We start from the raw sequence: 20,257 nt of genomic DNA on the forward strand, positions 1-20,257 counted from the left end.
TTGATATGATCTCACTCAGTTTCCTCAACAAAATCCTGTGACGTATCTCTCTCCTCAAACTTAAACCAACAAAGAAGGTGAAGGTGGATGAGGCAAAGTGAGTACCACAGCCACAGAGCCTGTAAGTGCTGGATAAGGACAGAACTCTCAGGACTCTGAGGCCAGAATCCTGTCTCTGTCCCGTAGCCCTCTTCTCCATGACCCCTCAGGACTCTTTACCCCAAAGGCAGGGACACCTCTCCTGGAGGCCATCCTTCCCCCGCTTCCTTGAAACAGCTCGTCTCAGAAATAACAGGCTTCGGGCAAGGGACATGAACCTGCAGTGCGTCACGTGGTGGTTTTAAAAGACTCTGCTCTTTCTTTAGCTGAGGAGTAGGTATATGGCATTTCGTTTTAATTTTTCACATTGTACATATGCAAGATCTATTCATATCAAAGGATTACAATATACTTCCTTTTATGATATAGTTCACAGCTTTTAGAAACATGGGGCCCTGAAATGAGTCCTTTAGAAAACCACACTGCAGTCTAATTTCCAGAGCACTTTTGCCAGCCTGGTGTCTGGGCAGGGTTTCCCAGGGTGGGTTCCAGGATTCCCAGCGGGAGCTTGCACTCATTTCTAACAAGGCAGGATTCACATCAAGACGTGCTGTCAAGACCCTGGGTTCTAAAGGGCTTGGCATTCTGGCCTGGCCAGGACAAGAACACAGACCCTCTGGTGAGCAGGCAGGAAAATCACCCCCGTGTTGTTCTCTTTTCAGGCAGGTAACGGGGCCGGGTCCAAGCCTGGAAACGTCCTGGACGTCTTGACTCAGTATCGAGGTCTGTCCTGGAGGTGAGTACAGCTGTGGCAAGGCCCAGAGACGCCTTGTCGTCACAGGACAGGGGAGGATCCCCCTGAGCATGTAGAAAACAAGTTCTCTAGCAGAGAGATGAGTCACCTGGTGCTTTTCCATGAGAAATTTCTAGGTTTAATTTAAGGAAGGTATTTATCAGCTTTCCCAAACCACTATTTTCTTCCAAACAAGTCTGGACCTGAACAGGAGGAGTTTAGGGGAGAACCTACTCAAACATTTGGGTTGGAAAAGATTGAGCTTCCATTTCTCCCTCTACGCAGTAGTCTCAGAAGGACACAGCAGCCTTCAGAACCACAGTTGTGTCTGAGTCCCAGCTGCCTGCTCTGTGTGATCTTGGGCAAGTTATTCAGCCTCTCTGAACTGGTCTCATCTTTGATTCAGAGACAGTAATTCTGGCTTAGCATTGTCATGAGGCTTGCATGCTAAGTCGCCTCAGTCATGTATGACTTTGTGCGACCCCATGGACTGTAGCCCACCAGGCTCCTCTGTCCATGGATTCTCCAGACAAGAATACTGGAGTGAATTGCCAGGCCCTTCTCCAGGGGATCTCCCAACCCAGGGACCAAAACCACATCTCTTAAGTCTCCTGCATTGGCAGGCGGGTTCTTTACCACAAGTGCCCAGGTCACTAGGCTTAGAGAGGATTTAAATGCCTAGCACAGTGCCTGACAGAAGGAAGGTGTAAATGGTAGCTGGGATCACTACTGAAGGGCCTTCATTTAACAGACGAGGAAGCATGGCTCAGAGAGGACAAGTAACCTGTCCAAGATCACACAGTCAGATGATGAAGGAGCAAAAAGTAGGGTAGATGGCTCCTGACCCCTAATCCAGCACCTCTCCTAATCACGTATATATATCTCGTGCATGCTGGTTCTGCTCCATCTGTAATCAAATCCAGGCACCGCAGACTGTGGTGAGTAGCACTCCAGCTTCACCTTTGAAAGTCTGGCTCATGCCAACCTGAGAGGGCAGGTTTGGTGTTTCCTCAGCCTGCAATCCATCATCTCTGGCACCAGCTTGGACCTGAGTGCTGAGTCCCTGGCCTCCTCCCTGATGATGCTCTGCAGAGTTAAACCCCAAACCGTTTTGAGAACCTTTGAAATGTTCCCAGATGTACTTGGCAGAGAAGGAGGAGATATGGAAAAGCAGGGAATCCAATCAACTCTGGAATGCTGTGTATTTTCATGCCTAGAAACCCATCCAATTTTGATTTCCTTGGAATTTTAGAAGTGGTTTGGAAGATGGAGAAGGCTCTCTAGAAGACACCCTTTAAAGACGGGTTTTCCCCAAGCCAAACAGGAAGAAAACCATGAGGGCAAACTTTTTTTTTTCTTTAATGAAGGGGCCCACTTAATTCCCTTGCTTGGGGTTAAAGATCAAACTTAAAAAACACATAAGTCAGCCCCGCCGGCTTAAACGAGTTTTTTTATTTGGACATTCTGGTTTGTGGGGCAAGTAGAGAAAAGTTGCTGTGTTCTGGATTTTTTCAGTTTTTCTACAGAACTAGAGGAAAGGGAAAGCCCCAAGCCCCCAGAGTGTTTCTCAGAAGGAGGAAGGTGTGTCTTGGTGGTGTCTGGGGTGTTTCAGCGTCGCTGGCAGTTTTAACCTTCATTTTCTTTTTTGTCCCCACGACGACGACGTAGTGTGGGCGGCGACCAGAACCTCAGCAGCGTCATCACCCTGCCCAGTGAGTACGCGCTCCCCCGGGGTTCAGGGCGGCCCGCCACAGCCCTGCGCGTTTCGGCAGCTCCTCCTGGCGGTGACCGCGGGCTTAGCAGGGAACCGGGCTGCAGAAGACAGCCGTGTTCGGCAGGGGGCGCTGCTTCCCCAAGAGGGTTTCCTCGCTCTGCTTCTTGAGAGTAATTAAAGCCTTGCGTATTTTGTCTTTAAAAAAAAAGAGAGAAATTGTATTTGTCTGAGGAAGAAAGAGAGTAAGAGAGAAAGAATGCTCCATCCAGCTCTTAGTGCAAGTTATTATTAAGAAGTGATTGAAGAAGGAAGGAAAGGAAACCCCTCTCTGCTTTGCCTGTCATTCTGACCAGAGCACCTTTTTGGGAGGCGTTGACTTAGGCTTGGACTGCGTTAGGCACCACTGCATACAAAGACGTTGAATTCCTGTGTGTCCGGTTTAGGAAAAGCTGCTATGGCAGCAGCAGAGATGAAATTACCTTGTTTAGGCCATGCAACACAGCCATATTTGGGGCGCAACATTTTCCTTAAATTGCTTCATCAACAACCTGTTTGGAATGATTTGTTTAAGCCTGACTGCATTCTTTCAATGGTCTTATCTTATTCATCTTTTCATTCTCCTTAGTGCATACACAGTACTTGTTCTTAAAGCACACATAAAATACGTGTTATTTTCCCTTAAAATCTTCTGGCTAACAGTTTTCCCCGAGAGGAATTTAATTGATCCCATTCTCGTTTGCTTTTCTTGTAATTATCCCTTGGTAATATATCTTTAGAAGTTAAGAAATTGTTTCAGCTCTAAGTCACCCAGACTTTGATGATAAAGACGGCTTGATTGCTACATAGGCAGAACTGGTTGGACTTCATGTGCTATCTGTTCTTGCTATTTGCAAATCCTGTTGAGTGTAAGTAGGTACAGTTCTGTGGCACAAGTACCCCTTGTCTTCTTTATTTTTAGGTCCACATGAAAGAGCTATGAATAAACTCCACTATCGCTAGGAGATGGTTGGTGTTGCGTTTGTGAATGTAATTGACTGGGCTGTGAGCTGGGCTAGCGTACACAACGCTTTGCTGGGCTCTCTGATTGCCATGCAGTTGTGGTCAATAACATGACTGGAAACTATCTGATTCAAGGTCGTCCACTAAAATGATTTGTGGAAAAATGAGTGTCCAGAGTAGACAAACCTTTAGAGACAGAAAGGAGATTAGAGTTTGCCATGGGGCTGGAAAGCTGAGTGCTGAAGAATTGATGCTTTTGAACCGTAGTGTTGGAAAAGATTCTTGAGAGTCCCTTGGACTGCAAGGAGATCAAACCAGTCAATCCTAAAGGAAATCAGTCCTGAATATTCATGGGAAGGACTGATGCTGAAGCTGAATCTCCAATACTTTGGCCACCTGATGCCAAGAACAGACTCATTAGAAAAGACCCTGATGCTGGGAAAGACTGAAGGCAGGAGGAAAAGGGGATGACAGAGGATGAGATGGTTGGATGGCATCACTGACTCAATGGAAATGAGTTTGAGTGAGCTCCGGGAGTTGGTGAAGGACAGGGAAGCCTGGCGTGCTGCAAAGAGTCGGACATGACTGACTGACTGAAATGAACTGATAGGGCTGGCAGAAATGGGGAATGACTGCTAGTGAATGCCAAGTTTCTTTTTGGGGTGATGAAAATGTTCTAAACTTTATAGGGGTATGGTTGCACAACTGTATGAGTGTACTAAAAGCTATTGAGTTGTACTTTGGTGAATTTTATGTTATACGAATTCTATCTCAGCAAAGTGATTATATATTTGGGAAAAAAGCAAAGTGCCCTAGACCTGAGCCAGACTGGCACTTATTCAGCACCAGTTTATTAAGCCCCTGTGTGTGCTGTCCACATGGCTCAGCATCGCCCTTCTGGACGTTTTCTTTGGGGGCCGAGTGAACTGTAAGGGTGAGATTTGTAGGGGGGGTGGGCTCTGCTTTGTCACCAACACCCCTTGGCACTTATCTAAGGAATTCGAAGATGGCTTTGGGGTACTGACATCTCTTCCTTGTATTTATAGACATGCTCCGGGAATTCAACCCTTCCCTGAAGGGCTTCTCTGTTGGCAAGGGAAGCGAAAGCAGTTCTGGGGCCTACCTAAACCAGGCCGTGCCGGGAGCCCAAGCTGAGTGAGAATCTTGGGGGTGAACCCCAAGGGTCCCCTGGGGACCTGGTTGGGCTCTTGGCCTAGACCAGGGTGTATGGCTGAAGGCTGGGGAGTTTTGTCCGGGGGAAGGATCTGAAGGTCAAAGATGGCTGAGTGGGCTCTCTTGGGGGGTGTCTCTTGCTCTGGGGCACAAAAACCCACTAACCCACCCCTAACCACAGCCACAGGAACTAGTCACAATTGGTTCGGATGCCAGGTACATGCTTTGAGCAAATTACTTTACCTCATCCATATTTCTTCTAGAATGATCACAAACCTTACTTTACCATGTAGTTCCTAGGGATTCCTATGTTTTGGTTCCTAGATCTCCTGATACCATTCTCTCAGCTCTCATCACCACCCTGAGCTTGAGCCCCCATCCCCACCCCCACCCTGAGCTTGAGCCCCTATCCCCACCTGCGTAACTATTATTTATTCAGGACCGGAAAGGTGACAGATTATCCAGAGCAGAGATCATACAAAACCTAACAGGCTTTATCATGAATTCTGTGACTTCCTTTTCCTTTTGGTGGGGGAGGAGTGAAGACTACCACTTTATGGCTTAAAATTTGAGGCTTACATTAATATTACCTTAATCTTGCTTTTTTCCAAGTATATGTCAACTGGTAATAGAAGAGAGGCAGTTCTCAGAATGATTAGATCAGGAGGCCATCTAAGAATGAAGCCTGAGTTGAAAGTGTGGAAGTAACCAAAGAAGAGAGTGATTCATATGGCCCTGGATTTCTCCCCTGCTTTCCCCCAGACCCCAGGGCTCTTCCATGCGAGAAATATATGTATCCAAGCATGTCCTGTGTTGTAGGGGAGAGTTAGGGATTATTATCCCAGATTATTGTTATTATAGATGAAGACACTGTAGCACCAAGAGATGAAATGGCCTGAACAAATGTATTCTCTCAACCACACGGTCTCTCATCTTTGTGCCTCACAGGCTTTATCTCAAGTTCCGATAACAACCTGTCCCGCTAGACAACAGTGTGCAGTTTAGAAAGTACCTTTGTTATCTCTCATATATCCGGTGTAGTAACTGTGAGATTGAGCAGAGGGTCAGATGCCCATGTTTCCTTGGTGATGCTGCTGAGGCTCAGAGAGGCCAAGTAATCATCCCAACACTCTAGTCCATAGAAAGAGCAGCAACCCTGCTAGCGTCAGAGCAATCGATGAGGAAACTGAGGCTCGAAGAGCAAAGGGTCCATCCAGGTAATCTGATACCTAGCCTGCTCTGCTGGTCACGTGACTTTTTTCTTATGTCTGCCCTCAGGGATTTACCTGTTCAGGCCAGGAGGCTGGTGGACCTGATGAAGAATGATGTGGTAAATCTGGGGAAAGTGGCATCTGGGCCTACTTGAGGTAGGATACCCAGAGCAGGGAGAGGCGGGAGGAATTATGGAGACGGAGAGTTTTGGCTCTGGGGGAGGATGGGGACACACGGGAATCCAGAGAGGCCACCTTAAAAAAAAAAAAAAATGATTTAGCACCTGTGACCTCAGTACCCCCAAACCAAAGGAAAGGAATTATAATGTCCCCACTAGACCTCCAGTGTGTCCAGACCCATCCCTGCAGCGTTCAGTACTTTGTATTTTCCTAGACTTGGCTCTGGGGCAAGACATTTACTTGTTTGTTTCCTATTCATTTCAGAATATAAATTTTCAGGAAGACTGGAAGATAATAACCCTGTTTATAGGTGGCAATGACCTCTGTGATGTCTGTGATGACCCGGTAGGTCTCCAGGCCCTAACCCAAGATTCCCCCAGGAAGAATTTCCACCCTGGGTCACTGGAACAGTGCAGCTGGGTTGGGACTTGGCTAGTGGTCAGGCATGGATCCAGCCTGGGCAATGTGCTGGGGACCAAGCAGACCCTGAAACACTGCTCTGTCCATAGGAGCTCACACCTCCAGGGCAGGGGGACACAGACAGCTCACCATCAGGTGTGATAGAACTGTACCCAGAAGAGAAGTCTGGGGTTAGGACTGCCATGGGATTTGGCATGGGGGTAGGGGTGGCATCAGAGTTTTACAGAGAGCAGGAGAGTCAGGGTTGTGAACACGAGAAGCTTTGTCAGGCAGAAAGGGGACCAGCAGAGCAAAGTGGTGGGTCTGGCTGTGGCTTGAGAGCACCTGCCCCCAGGGTGACCCTGGCCCCCGAGACTCCGCAAGGCTTGCTTTCCTGGCATCAAAGTCACCAGAGTCTGGGATTTCCAAGCTGTGTTGCAGAGGGCCCACAGTGGGGCCTGAGGGCCGCTGGCTGTGGGGTGGAACAGATGAGGAGGTGGGGCCATTGGTTCCTCCCTCACTTCCCCTGAAGCTTTGATCATTTGGTAGAGCAGGGCTCTTGGCTAAATTTCATTCAGAGAAAGGGTTCCACTGCTTTTCTTTAAAAAAGTTTGATAAGCACAAGATGAGGGGAAATCAGCCTTAAAATGTTTTACCCTTGGGGAAGGGGAGGCAGGAGCCTCTTCCCCTCTCCTTATCTCCTCAAGTAATATGGTTGAGCTGTGGGTTCCCAGGCACGGGCAACTCCAGAAATGATCAGCCACTAGGATGTTCAAGCTGCAGGAGATCTTAGAGGCCCCCTGCTCCAGCATCCCAGTTCAGAGGTGTGATGTGCTTTAGCTAAGGCCCTACCTCTAGTTGACACGAAGTGGGTCCAGAGCTTTCCATAGCAGAAGAAAGGGTGTTTCCCTGAGGGTCACAGCCTTAACAACCTTGAGGACTGTGAGGTTAGGGTGGAGGTTGGGGTCCCAAAAGACAGCCTGTGCTTCAATGTTGCCCATTCAGACTGAAAGGCAGGGAAGAGGGAACCCAGGAGAGGACTCAGTCCTGGTTACAGAGAGACTGGGTGGTGACTGGGCTTAGAGACGTCGCCTCTCCCTGCAGGTCCGCTTCTCTCCGCAGAACTTCGTGGACAACATTGGGCAGGCTCTGGACATCCTCCACGCTGAGGTACGAAGGGTGGCGCACGTGTCCTCTGAGCCGCTCAGCCCCGGGCCTCCTCCCTGGGCGTCTGGCTTCCTGCTGAGACCCTCCTACGTGGCTCCCTTCCCCTGGAGACCAGCGCCGGCCATGCTGTCACTCCTGGGCCCAGCAGCCTGAGCACACGTGTGTTAACAGCGAGCAGCAGAAAGGCGGAGCCAGGGATGATGGATGTGGGTGGGCCCAGGTGAAAGGCCACAGACCTGACACCCAGCAGGAGGCACGGGCCCCAGACCTGGGGGAGAGGCTGGCGCTGCCCAGCCCTGATCCTCTTGGGGACGATCTTGCCTTTGCTCAGGTGCCTCGGGCCTTTGTGAACCTTGTCAAGGTGCTGGAGATCATCAACCTGAGGAAGCTGTACCAGGATAAGAACGTCAGCTGCCCGAGGCTGATCCTCCGGTGAGTTGGATGTTCTCCACCTGTTCCCAAAGGGCCTATGGGACCCTTAGCAGAGAGTGACTCTGGCTGGTGAGAAAAGCCAACGGCAGGAGTGTGAGGAGTGCTGAGACCCCCTGGTCAAACCTGACAAGGCCTCTTGGAGGAGATCCCCAGGGCATTGTGCCTGCCCCCCCCCAACCCAGTCCAGGCTCCTATACCCTCAGAGGACATGTATTTGCCACCCAATGTACTTCTTTTGCCACGACAGCTCAGGACACTGTTCAGTCCTCCAGGGAAGAGTAAAGCATGAGGGACGGGCGAGCCTCTGTGGGCTCACTAGGGCCACATCTTTCTCAGTGTCCAGAACCTCCCTGCTCCCTCCCAGAGGCCCAGCTCCCGGACAGATGAGCCTCTGTTCAGCATGGGTGCTCCAGGCTGCACATTCACAAAGGCAGGGCTGTGGTCACCTTCTAGGAGAGAGGGTGGTCAGGTCAGAATCAGCATGGTAGAGGACAAAGAACCCTCGCCCTGAGAGGCCGCCTTCATCCCCAGCCTCCAAAGCCGAAGATGGCTCCCCTGCTAATGTTACATGTGACCCTAGGGAGTAAGACGTCCTTCTGCCCCAAGCGTGAGCCGTTCCTGCCTGCAAGGTCTCCTCTGGGCTGTTAGCCCAGATCACGGTGGCTGTGCCCCCCACCCCCCTTCTTCCCTCCCCAAGCTCTATACAGGCCTCCACCGTAGGCCTAAGCACATCACATGGTAATGACCCCGAGGTGCCTCTGCCCGCTCAGCCCTGAACTCTGTCTGAGTCACTGCCAGCGCAGAGTCAGGGCTCCGTGGCTGTTTGCTAAATGACTGAATGAATAATTCACAAGGTCCGGATCTGCTCTTGGAAATGAAGGGGTATCTTGGCTGTTCCCTGAGGATGCATGCCAAAGCGCCCCCAGGGGGCCTAGACTGCATGGGTCCCCTGGGGAAGGCCCGGGGATGCTGTGAACAGTGGGAGGACGGCTGCCGGGTGACACATGCCTATTAGCGCAGCTGGTGTCAGGCGGGCTATTTTTGGCTGCTGACTCATCCCTGGCTCCCACTTTCTCCAGTCACTGGGCCACATGGGGCGGGGGAGGGGACAGGGAGAGTTCAGCATTTTCATTCCATTTCAGAGCACCTCACCTAAAAGTCTCTGGCTGCCCATCACTACAAGGTTTCCAGACGATTAAAGCTGAAGGTTCAGAGTTGTTATTTGTCTGACCTGGAATGGCCAAGTTGCTGACAGCGGGATTAGGAAGGCTCAGGGTCACTGCATTCTGCCACCTGTGCGCTGTCCTGTCTCAGTGGCTGTGCTTTCCTTGGCGGTGCTGAGTCTGCACTGAGCCATCCTCACTATTATTGCCTCCTGCCTATGGACCACAAGCCCGAATTTGTGAGATGGTTAGTCAGGGCAGAAGCAGCTTGAACAGGGGTTGAGAGCTCAGGTTTAAACCAGAGAAACTTGAGTTCAAGTCCTGGCTCCCACACTTAGCATCCACATGAACTTGAGAAACTGCTAATCCATGCGGAACCTTAGTTTGCTCATCTATAAAATGGGGGCAATGAAAAGACAGCTTCTAGAATAGCTAAGAGGATTCAGCAAGTTAATACTCATAAAACTCTCAGCACAGTGAACTTTCAGTATGTGTTATTATTGTTGTTACTATTATTTAGAAGGAGGCATGCCTTATCTCTACTACACTATTCTCAGACATTCATCGGGTAACTTGGCTCCATAAAGATGTCACTCCTTACAGACGTCAGAAGATATAACTATTTCATTTTCATGAGCAAATCCAGATCTGGGAAATTTTCTTAGGTTTCAGCTGATGCAGTTGACAGGTTAGCCAGCCAGAGCCGCCCACCCCCCGCCCTCCTCCTCCTCCAGATGCACAGGCATCTGGTACCTCTGAGTTAAATATATTCTGAATCTCAAGCCAGTGTTCCTGTGTCGTGCTCTCAGACGGTGGTTCTGGTGGGTGAGCACCTCTGTGGTTTGGTCTTCAGGAATCTGTGTCCCTGTGTCTTGAAGTATGATGATAATGCAACAGAACTTGCCTCCCTCGTCGAAGTGAATAAGAAGTATCAGGTAAGCTGGGAACTGCTGTGTGGTTCATGGTTCTGGTTAGAAAAGGAACAGACACTTAGATTATTTCAACTTCAACTGCATGTGACATTACCACTGACCAGTTTGCAGATATAAAGACTGCCCCCTCCCTCCAAGGCAGCAGATTCCATTTATTTGAATCAAGTTACAGAGCCAAGTCACTCAACACACATGACCAAATCTCAGTTCCTGGCCTTACACCAAAATAAATATTTCCAATTGTCTATGGAGAATGGGTATGAGTTCTGACTCCTGGGGCAGGAACCCTTGCCACCCAAGAGAATCTGGAGGATTCAGTGCAACAACACGTACTCCATCTGCCCTCCCTTCCTGGGGGGAGCAGGTGTTATTAGGTGTTACTGGGGTGCACAGGGAGAAAGAAAGCTGATGCTCTCCCAGCATCCTGCGGGCTGTCCCTTTGAGGCTTTTCTCCATCAAATCTTCGAGCAGAACAATGGACTCTCTTGAGTTTTGTCCCAAATAATCACCCAGTCACTTGAGAACAATGGTCACCTTCCAGCTCTTCCAGGCTGGGTGGGAGGCAGAGAGCTTCCAGGGTGGATCAATCCTTCAAGCCCATGGACTCCTTGGAGCAGAACCCCTCCTGGCAACCTCTTTCAGAGCAGTCTTGTCCACGAGTGGTGTCTGGGCTCAGGGCAGTGACCTGTGTATCATTCTTCGAGGCCATTGCCAGGCCCCTTGGGTGACTAGGGGCCCGTTCCTTTGTCTCTGCTGAGGAAGTCATGGCCCTCACGAGGTGAGGGAAGGCAGCCAGGCTTATGGCTCTGAAAGCAGTCCTTTTGCAGGCAGGGTTTGAGTGCAGAGCATAAGTGCTTATGCAATTCTGGTTGGTTTATTGTTTATTATTATATCAGATGTATTATTTTCTATAACTTGATTTATTGTTGGCTGTGCAGGGTCTTTGTTGCTGCACAGGATTTCCTCTAGTTGCGGAGGGTGGGGGCTACTCTCTAGTTGAGATGCTCTGGCTTCTTCTTGCCGTGGCTTCTTTTGTTATGGAGCTTGGGCTCTAGGCACTCGGGCTTCAGTAGATGCGGCATATGGGCTCAATTGCGTGGTTCCCAGGCTCTAGAGCACCCGCTCAATAATTGTGGCCTATGGGCTTAGTTATCCCTCATCATGTGGGATCTTCCTGGAATGAAACCTGTGCCTCCTGCATGAGCAGGTGGATTCTTTACCACTGAGTCACCAGGGAAGCCCCAGATGTATTTTTTAAGCAGACTATATGGAAGAGCTAAGGTCAGAGGCCAAGGCACCAGAAATTGAAGAGTCATGGAATTCTGGGGCCATGCCATAAGAATAAAATCAGGCCAAACAACTGGTTTGATGGAGTCACCATAGACGCCACTATTGCTGCTGTTTCTAGAAACTAGATGCACCCTCAGCAAAATGGATTCTGTGCTGTTCCTCCATCTTTCAATCTCTAGTTTCCAAACCGAAGCCTGAGGCAGGAGCCCCCACACATCTACTGGGGGACCCATGGGCGTGTGTGAGGGACGTTGGGAGAAACAGCATCTGGGCTTCTCACCTACATTGCAAGGTGGGCTCTTCTTCACATGGTAGAGTAGGTTCAGAGAACCAAAGGGGAACTGTTCCCTAAAATGGCCTTCGCAACCTCTCTAGATTAGCCAACTATTCCCAGGTCTGCTCTTGGTGACCACTGAGACCCTGCTGTAGCATCCCAGACGAGCTCACAGCTCAGCCCCATGAGGCCATCATGTCCTCTCTCTCAATCCTCTGACTTTCTACTTCCTGTTCCCCTCTCCTTGAAGATGAGCATTGCTGTTAATTATTACCACCATGTGCCAGGCCTTCTCCACACTACTTACACCATTTCTGAAAAGTTGCGGTGGTGGGGGCGGGGGTCTCCACTGTGAGCCATTGTGGCTGATTCACAGAGGCCCTAGCAGCATTTAAAAGAATTTAAGGGATGGTCCAGGCCTCAGTGAACATCCTCCACTTACAGGTGAGGAAATAGAGGTCCAGAGAGGGAAAGCAGCTTGCTGAAAGTCACACAGCTAGTTAGTGGTATCGTACCTTCTGCCTGCCTCAAGGCTCTGTCTGTAACAGAAAGAGTCTCCCCCAGGAGGTCAGAACTGATGTATTCCCAGCCTGGGGGCTCTCTGGCAGACCGTGGAAAACAGAAGGTGTCCTGGTGTCTTCTGAAGTAACTGCACTAATGTTCTGGGTGTGGAAGCCTGACTTCCCCCTCCAGACCGGGTCCTGGCTCCAAATGATGGAAACCGAGCAAGCACTGAAATGGCAGAGTGTGGCAGAAGTGGGAGCCAGAGCTAGGGTAACTGGTCCTTCTGGAACTGAGTCTAGGTGTAAGCTATGAGAGTAACAGCTCTGCTACCTCCTAGATAGATCTGAGCACTTCAAGGGTGCATGGAAAGGAACACTCGTGCTCACAGACACTGCTTGCATGAATGATACAGATGGGCATTAAATGTGGTTGTTAATTCACCTTTGATTTCCTGAACCAGTGTATAACATAAATAAATGTAAGGATAATCACCCAAAGTCATTAAATCAAATTTGTACTCACTCGATCTCCACCCTAATCTTTAATCAGAATCTTTAAAAGAGGCTCAAACTGATGAACTTGGGTTTTTCGTTTTTCCCAGCCTGGGTCAAATAGATGGAATGGCAGCAGAGGTTGGGGGCAGGGCCTGAGATAAAGGCTGATCTGAAACATAACTAGCTGGCTCCTGATCAGTAGGGATTTTACTGCAGATTGATTTCATGCAAAGGTCAGATTGTGTTGAATTCTCTGGTGGAGAAAGATTCCACACAAAGACCAGACAGGTGCAGAGAGCCCCCTGACTACTGACTCCCTTCCTCCTGCAGGAGGGGACTCACCAACTGGTTGAGAGTGGGCGTTACGACACCAGGGAAGATTTTACAGTGGTCGTGCAGCCGTTCCTCGAAAAAGTGGACATGCCCATGACCCCGGTAAAGCCTCATGGATAAGTGGGAGCTACAGGTAGTGCCCAGCTCTTTCTGAACATCACTGGTGTTATCTGACATTCCTATGATACGGCCACTCTATTCTATCCTATGACCAGGAGGGGTTGCCTGACAACTCTTACTTTGCTCCTGACTGTTTCCACTTCAGTAGCAAGGCTCATGCCCATGCAGCCAGTGCCCTGTGGAACAACATGGTAAGATGACCAAGACAGGGAAAATTATGATTCCTCTGATAATAAAAGATTCCGGAAAGTGTTCAGAGGACTTCAGAGACCCATCACTCAGGCTGTGAGATTCCCCACACAGCACTGATGATAAACCCAAACCCCTCTGTCCCACCCTCCCTTCCCCAGCCCTGCCTCCCGACTTTTCCAGTCTTACCACCTGTTTATCACTCCCCATCTTCCTGCTTCTTGGTTTAGTTGCAACCTGTCGGCCAGAAGACAAGACAGCATAATTTTGAAGACAAGATCAATATCACATGTCCAGACCAGGTAGAGTGAAGAGCATAGCCTTGCCAGGGGTCTACCTGAAGACTCTTTTGCAGCCTTTTGAACCTTTCATTTAGGTTTCTCCGTTCCTTTCATCCCAGTTTCACATCCACACCCCCAGCTCTCTTCCCCTACCCATCCAATCCATACTGCAGTTAACCATCCACAATGCCCCATCTGATTGGACTGTGAGGGGTGACAGCCAGTGCCCAGGAGGCCCTAGATTTCACCTCTGTCTCTCCCTGTCCCCATAAGCCCTGGCACAAGTCTGCACCCAGGCCTCTTTCCAGCTGGGAGGAGGAGAGTGGTAGTACCATCCAGCCCTTATGTTGAAGCTGAGGCTGGGAGGACATTAAGGGCAAGATGGAACCTCTCCATGTAGTCCCCATGGCAGGATGAAAGAGTGAGGGCCTGAGACCTGGAATAATATCTTCTAGGATGGAGACGAGGGTGAGAGTGGGGAGGTCCACTGGAAGCCAGAGATAAGAAAGCAGACATTCAGCAGGAACACAAAGTAGATCTCCCTGTTCACTTGCAAATTGTCAGAAAGCTTCTCAGACCTTTGCAGCTGCTCCCTCACGCCTATCAGTTCCTTCCTCTGGATTCCCAGAGGGGTCCCAGGTCTGGGACAGAAACCTGCTGGGTAGGGGGCTTCAGAGGGTGGAACCTCAAAGCACTTGGCTTTTCTTGTCTGGGTGTGAGGCACCTAGGCTACTGCAGGACAGGAGTGGGAGAGGTGGGAAAGGGGGCTAGGAGTTCGGGACCTGGGCTTGTATTAGTAGACAGTGGGACTCTGTTAGAAAGGGGCAAGGTGGAGAAAGAGAGGTGACCTAGCCACCCCGGCCAGCTGGGTAAGAGGCAAAGTGCAGAGGTACTTGTTCCTGGGAGCCCTGCAGGGTTTATTGCGGTCATTTAAGGGGGTTGCAAAGAAGGCTGGGTGCATCCTGGGAGGGGACCCAGCAGTCACCCTGGAGGGCAGGGACTTGGGAACCTGGAAGGTATTTCTGCACGTGGGAGCAGAGCAGGAGGCAAGTTGACTTGCTCTGGTGGTTCGCCCCCTCTTCTCACAGGCCCAGCCGTTTCTGAGCACCTACAAGAACCTCGTGCAGGTATGTACTTGTTGCTTCCTTTCAGCTCAGCCGCCAGTGCAGTGGGCAGCCCCTAGCAGGCACCAGTCCTGCAAGGCAATGGGAATGTGGGTGAGCATTCCTGATGGACAGTCGGAGGGTATTCACACTCTTCTATAAAGTCCATTTACCTACACCTTCAGACAGTGGGGTGGGCAAAGTATGCACTATTGATAACAGTTCAGACAGGGGGGCCAGCCAGTCAACTCTCAGCCTCTTTAGACATAAGTGAAGAGAACCATTCCCTTATAAATCTGCTGCAGAAGTGGGGGGGGAGGGGATGGGGAGGATATGTTTGCAGTGGGCTGGGATCATCTTGTTGATGTTGATTTTGGCATTGGATGGTAGGGGTGGTGTGGGAGGATCAGAGCTACGTTCACAGGTGGAGCCTGGCCTGACGCTCAGAATCACCTGGGGCACCTTCTTCAAATGTCCCGCTAGGCCCTCCCCAGGGTGGGGCCCAGGAATCTGCATTCATTAAAGCTCTTGAGTGAGTCCGATGCCCAGCCAGCTTCTCTGGCCCCTGGCAACCCTAGGATCTATTCTGCATCCCTAGGATCACGGGAGCCAGCTGCTGTGCAGTGACAGAGCCCCTTCTGCCTCACCACCCACCTCAGGTGAGCCCCTGGTGGCACACCAGGACCCTGGGCCCCTCTATAAGAACTCAGTTAATGGCCAGTGCTTGCTTCCTGTCTGGGTGGCCACCTAGGAGAAGTCCCCCTCTTCTATAGCAGAGTCTGACCCAGCAGGACCCAGAGCAGCCAGGGTCCCCCCTGTTCCTCCCACTAATGGGAGCACATGTTGGGGGAGCACAGGAAAACCGCCCTCAGTGGCCCAGCCTGGGGTGTGACCTCACCAAGGCCCAGAACCGGGGTGTACGGTGCCCACCAGGGAGTCACCACAGAGAGTCAGCTCTGTGGGTCACCCTGTGGCCCCAGGCTCTGCAGGCACTGCTGCCGCCTGGCAAGTTCTCAGGAGTCTTCAAAAGAGAACTGGGGGCAGGAAAAGACCCAACATGATTATTCCTCAGACTCTTGGAAATCCAGAACCCAGCTCTAAAGGGGCCATGCATCAGACTGTGACCGCCTCTCCATGGGCCAGTGCCCATCTGGTCATGCACTCCGGTCACAACTAGTATCCCATGTGACTGCTGGCACCAAAGTGCTGGGATCCCATGGTGCCCAAGCATCCTGCCCTCCCCTTCTTCCTCCCACCCTCTCAACACCTCTCCCTTCCCATAGGTCCAAGTTGATTGGTTGTGTCTCTGATGGGGAAGCTGTTTCCCCTGCCCTCTGCCTCCACGGCACCACAGATGCTCAGTCTTGCACAGCCCAAACTCGCACGTGGGTCATGCGCCTGGTCTGAAAGCAAGTAGCACTGGACTCTGACGGTAGCTTCCTCCCCACAGACTCAAGTGTTTGTCTGTCTATCTCTCCAGTGCACACCCTGAGACCTGCAGACATCCAAGTTGTGGCCGCTCTGGGGGATTCTCTGACCGTAAGGACTCTTGGGCCCCATCCTTGCAGGGTGAGGGTGACTGTGTCAGCTCCAGGTCCCCGTTCTTCTACCTCCAAGGCCTGCACTCCTGGCCTCTGCGCTCTCCCGCCCCTCTGTCCTGACTCCATCAGGCTGAGAGCAGGACGAGGGTTTGATTTTGCAGTCGTGTTCTCAGTCAGGTGTGTAAGTGGGAATTCTTCAGGAGTGAGCTGAACTGTCTCAGGCAGCAGAGGTTATGAACACTTGACATCACATTTTGAACTACTCCAAAAAATAATGTCATTTTGACTCAAAAAATCTTCTAAACCTCCTGTGAGGGCGCTTTTCCCTTGGATTATACTTTACAAGAAGCTCCAACCCTCACATCTGTTTCCTCTTTGCATCCGCCGCAAAGCAGGAAAGACTCTGTAGCTGTGGTAAAAGTTACGCTCTTAAGTTCCAAGAAATAGGGCCATGGTATCATTCCAGAGCACCACTTTCTGGCAGCACTTCTGAAGCCATGAGATTGCCTTACAGAATGTCTCCAAGGGAAAGAGAACTGTGAAATGCATGAGAAATCTGTCCACTGCAGATCCGTAGGTTCTTTCTTCATGCACATCAAGAACTTAGGAGCAGAATGCTGCTAATGGTATTGAATCTCACGTTCGTAAAGCACTTTAAAGGCTTCAAAACTGATTTTGCAATTATGATCCAATTTGGTCATAAAAACTATCCTGTGAGATAAGCGGGGCATGGGCTCAGGTCTGTAAGGAGGCAGCTAAGATCTGGGGAAGGAAAAACAGCCAGCCCAGGAATTCTGATCCCCTGGGGTGATCCTCTGCTCATGCCACAGCGCACACACAGGGAACACCTTGGGAAGCCCTGCACATCCGCAGCCTCCCTTTTCTCTGACTTTCTGATTTTCCCGTGGATTTTGATATTTGGATATGTTTTCAAAGGCCGGCAATGGAATTGGCTCCAAACCGAATGACCTTTCTGATGTCACCACTCAGTACCGGGGGCTTTCGTATAGGTAATGTTAACCTGTGACCCCCTCCCACCCCAATGCTTACCGCTTCCCCCCACCCCCAGAGATCGAGTCGGGATGTGTCTCCTGTAACATGTGTAAATACCGAAGAGCAAGGACCAGGTCTGGAGGGGGCTTTCAGAAGGAAAACCTATCTTATTTCTGGAAAAATGGAACAATTTGATGAGTGGAGAGGGTATTTTTCTTTGATAACTCTTTTCTTTTAATTGTGCAGAAGAAGCAAACTGAGGTTCTTATCAGACTTCTGGGTCAACAAATTCGACATGAAATGCACCAGGAAAGCGCCAGATCTCTGAGTCTTCACCTGCCTGTTTGCATGTATATGTGCCCATGTGGTTGTTCCTATGTTTCTTGTTTACTGTCTGTCTGTGTTTATTCGTGTTGTTTATTCACATTGTGTAGCCACACCTCTGCCTTTATGTATATGCATACATCTGTACAGAAAGTTCTGAAATGAGGTACCCACTTCAGATGGAATCAGCCGAGTCAAAAACCCCAACCAATAGGCATTCCAGGGCCCCTTCCTTGTGCCTGCATAATGGGGTAGTGAGGGAGGGTGGTATGGGAAGCGCAGGCTAAGCGTTATGCTCAGTTGGCAAGTGCCTGATGCTACAGGAATATAAAAGGGGATACTCAACCCTGCCAGGTGGGAGAGGAGGGCTTCCCAGAGAAGGTGGTACCCCGTTAGACCTTGCCATGTTAGCAGTTTGGTAGGCGAGAAGAGTATTCCAGACAGGAAGTAGGAAAGCTTAAGGCATGTCAGGAAAGTGGCTGCACATGAGTATTCTTGTTTCTTTCTTTCCTAATAAAGTTCATGTTTCTGAGCCCTTCGAAGTCATTGGTGACGAGCTCAGGACTCTGCCACTAGAGGGCAGAGCGCTGATGAAAAGTGGGGTAGCCCAGGGCCGGCCCTCCCTTTCCTGCAGAGAGAATCAGATGAAATGTTTCTTTCAAGGAAGCGAGAGGGAGCAGTGTGCGCTCATGCAGGCTGTGGCAGCCCTCTGCCGGCCCTGAGGACCGTCCTGAGAGGAGGTTTTTCCTGGGTGAGGGGCATCCTCACTCAGCCAGGAGCCACCCACAGAGAGGACGCAGGTGTGGGTAGTGTGGGGACATCACCTAGCGAGAGCTGAGCTACAGGCCTCCCAGTGCGTGAGGTCCCATACACCTTCAGCCCCCTTCTGGCGGGGGGTCTCTGAGGAACAAAGTCAAGGTTGCCTCCTTTTTTGTTTTTTTTTTTTTTTAGTCTCATTGATTTTATTGTAAAATATTTCAACCCTTCAGAAAAAAATACAAAACAACATGATAAACACCTGTATATACATCACCCAACTTTCACATAATAGGTATAACTGATATTCCCTAGTTCTTTTTCTAATCTCAATTCCCTCATTTGTTTTTTTTTTTTAATTTTATTTTATTTTTAAACTTTACATAATTGTATTAGTTCTGCCAAATATCAAAATGAATCCATCACAGGTATACATGTGTTCCCCATCCTGAACCCTCCTCCCTCCTCCCTCCCCATACCATCCCTCTGGGTCGTCCCAGTGCACTAGCCCCAAGCATCCAGTATCGTGCATCGAACCTGGACTGGCATCTCGTTTCATACATGATATTTTACATGTTTCAATGCCATTCTCCCAAATCTTCCCACCCTCACCCTCTCCCACAGAGTCCATAAGACTGTTCTATACATCAGTGTCTCTTTTGCTGTCTCGTACACAGGGTTATTGTTATTATCTTTCTAAATTCCATATATATGTGTTAGTATACTGTATTGGTGTTTTTCCTTCTGGCTTACTTCACTCTGTATAATAGGCTCCAGTTTCATCCACCTCATTAGAACTGATTCAAATGAATTCTTTTTAATGGCTGAGTAATACTCCATTGTGTATAGGTACCACAGCTTTCTTATCCATTCATCTGCTGATGGACATCTAGGTTGCTTCCATGTCCTGGCTATTATAAACAGTGCTGCGATGAACACTGGGGTACACGTGTCTCTTTCCCTTCTGGTTTCCTCAGTGTGTATGCCCAGCAGTGGGATTGCTGGATCATAAGGCAGTTCTATTTCCAGTTTTTTAAGGAATCTCCACACTGTTCTCCATAGTGGCTGTACTAGTTTGCATTCCCACCAACAGTGTAAGAGGGTTCCCTTTTCTCCACATTCTCTCCAGCATTTATTATTTGTAGACTTTTGGATCGCAGCCATTCTGACTGGTGTGAAATGGTACCTCATCAAGGTTGCGTCTTACCCACTGGGTCCCAAGTGTTACTGGGGCTGCAGGAGAAAGACAAACCAGAGGGGGAGGAGCAGGAGAGTGGAGGGTATTATAGTCGAAAAAACACGAGGTAGGGGCAGCTTTACTTGGTCTGAGCTAAAGGAGGAGGCAGTGTTGTTGCATCCTCGTGTGGGAAAACAGATAATAAGATAAACAAGCCAGCCAGCAGTTGACAGGTGAGCTACCCCTGGTGTGGTCAGGGGAGCGAGGTGACCTACCTAACTTCACAGTTACTGCGCAGATTCCCAGGATTCAGATACAGACAGGCCATCTTCCGCTGAACGTTTCTCTCTACAGCAGTGAAAAAATCCAGCCATCGATGTTTCTTCCTATGAGTGAGGTCTAGTAAGGCCTGATGTTTTAATCTTCTGGTTCTGTTTTCAAGGCCTCATATATTCAATGGCTCCTGTCCCTTTAAACCCTTTATTCTAAGTGTTTCAGAGACCTGCCCCCAAACCCACATGTGTTAAAAGTAGAGTTTCTTGGTCAGAGTCTAAGAGATACTTTGACTCTTCATAAAACATGTAATGTTTCCCAAAGTGTGTTCCATAGAACACTAGCCCTGATCTTTGTGTTTTGGGGGAAATTTTTCCTACTATATCCTTCCTCTGGGAAATTC

The 20,257-nt window shown here is 49.8% G+C and overlaps 1 protein-coding gene across 4 annotated transcripts in view; it reads left to right on the forward strand.

The window, feature by feature from the left end:
- Nucleotides 1–20,257, forward strand: part of PLB1 (phospholipase B1) — a 132,681-nt gene that overhangs the window by 69,899 nt on the left and 42,525 nt on the right. For 3 of the 4 annotated variants that reach the window (XM_086326125.1, XM_086326126.1, XM_086326127.1), the window contains 15 exons: nucleotides 762–835; nucleotides 2,501–2,544; nucleotides 4,592–4,700; nucleotides 5,997–6,048; nucleotides 6,374–6,454; nucleotides 7,613–7,678; nucleotides 8,007–8,107; nucleotides 10,124–10,205; nucleotides 13,095–13,199; nucleotides 13,313–13,408; nucleotides 13,637–13,708; nucleotides 14,776–14,814; nucleotides 15,389–15,449; nucleotides 16,271–16,329; nucleotides 17,268–17,341. In XM_086326125.1, coding sequence (XP_086182251.1) covers nucleotides 762–835; nucleotides 2,501–2,544; nucleotides 4,592–4,700; nucleotides 5,997–6,048; nucleotides 6,374–6,454; nucleotides 7,613–7,678; nucleotides 8,007–8,107; nucleotides 10,124–10,205; nucleotides 13,095–13,199; nucleotides 13,313–13,408; nucleotides 13,637–13,708; nucleotides 14,776–14,814; nucleotides 15,389–15,449; nucleotides 16,271–16,329; nucleotides 17,268–17,341 — 1,115 coding nt within the window. Of the gene's footprint in view, nucleotides 1–761; nucleotides 836–2,500; nucleotides 2,545–4,591; nucleotides 4,701–5,996; nucleotides 6,049–6,373; nucleotides 6,455–7,612; nucleotides 7,679–8,006; nucleotides 8,108–10,123; nucleotides 10,206–13,094; nucleotides 13,200–13,312; nucleotides 13,409–13,636; nucleotides 13,709–14,775; nucleotides 14,815–15,388; nucleotides 15,450–16,270; nucleotides 16,330–17,267; nucleotides 17,342–17,570; nucleotides 17,798–20,257 lie in introns of those variants that run through there. The other variant, XM_086326128.1, reaches the window with a different exon arrangement.

The sequence above is a fragment of the Bos grunniens genome, chromosome 11 (assembly GCF_055505025.1).
Source record: "Bos grunniens cultivar Pamir isolate PY7600 chromosome 11, Bosgru_T2T1.0, whole genome shotgun sequence".
Taxonomy (NCBI): Eukaryota; Metazoa; Chordata; class Mammalia; order Artiodactyla; family Bovidae; genus Bos; species Bos grunniens.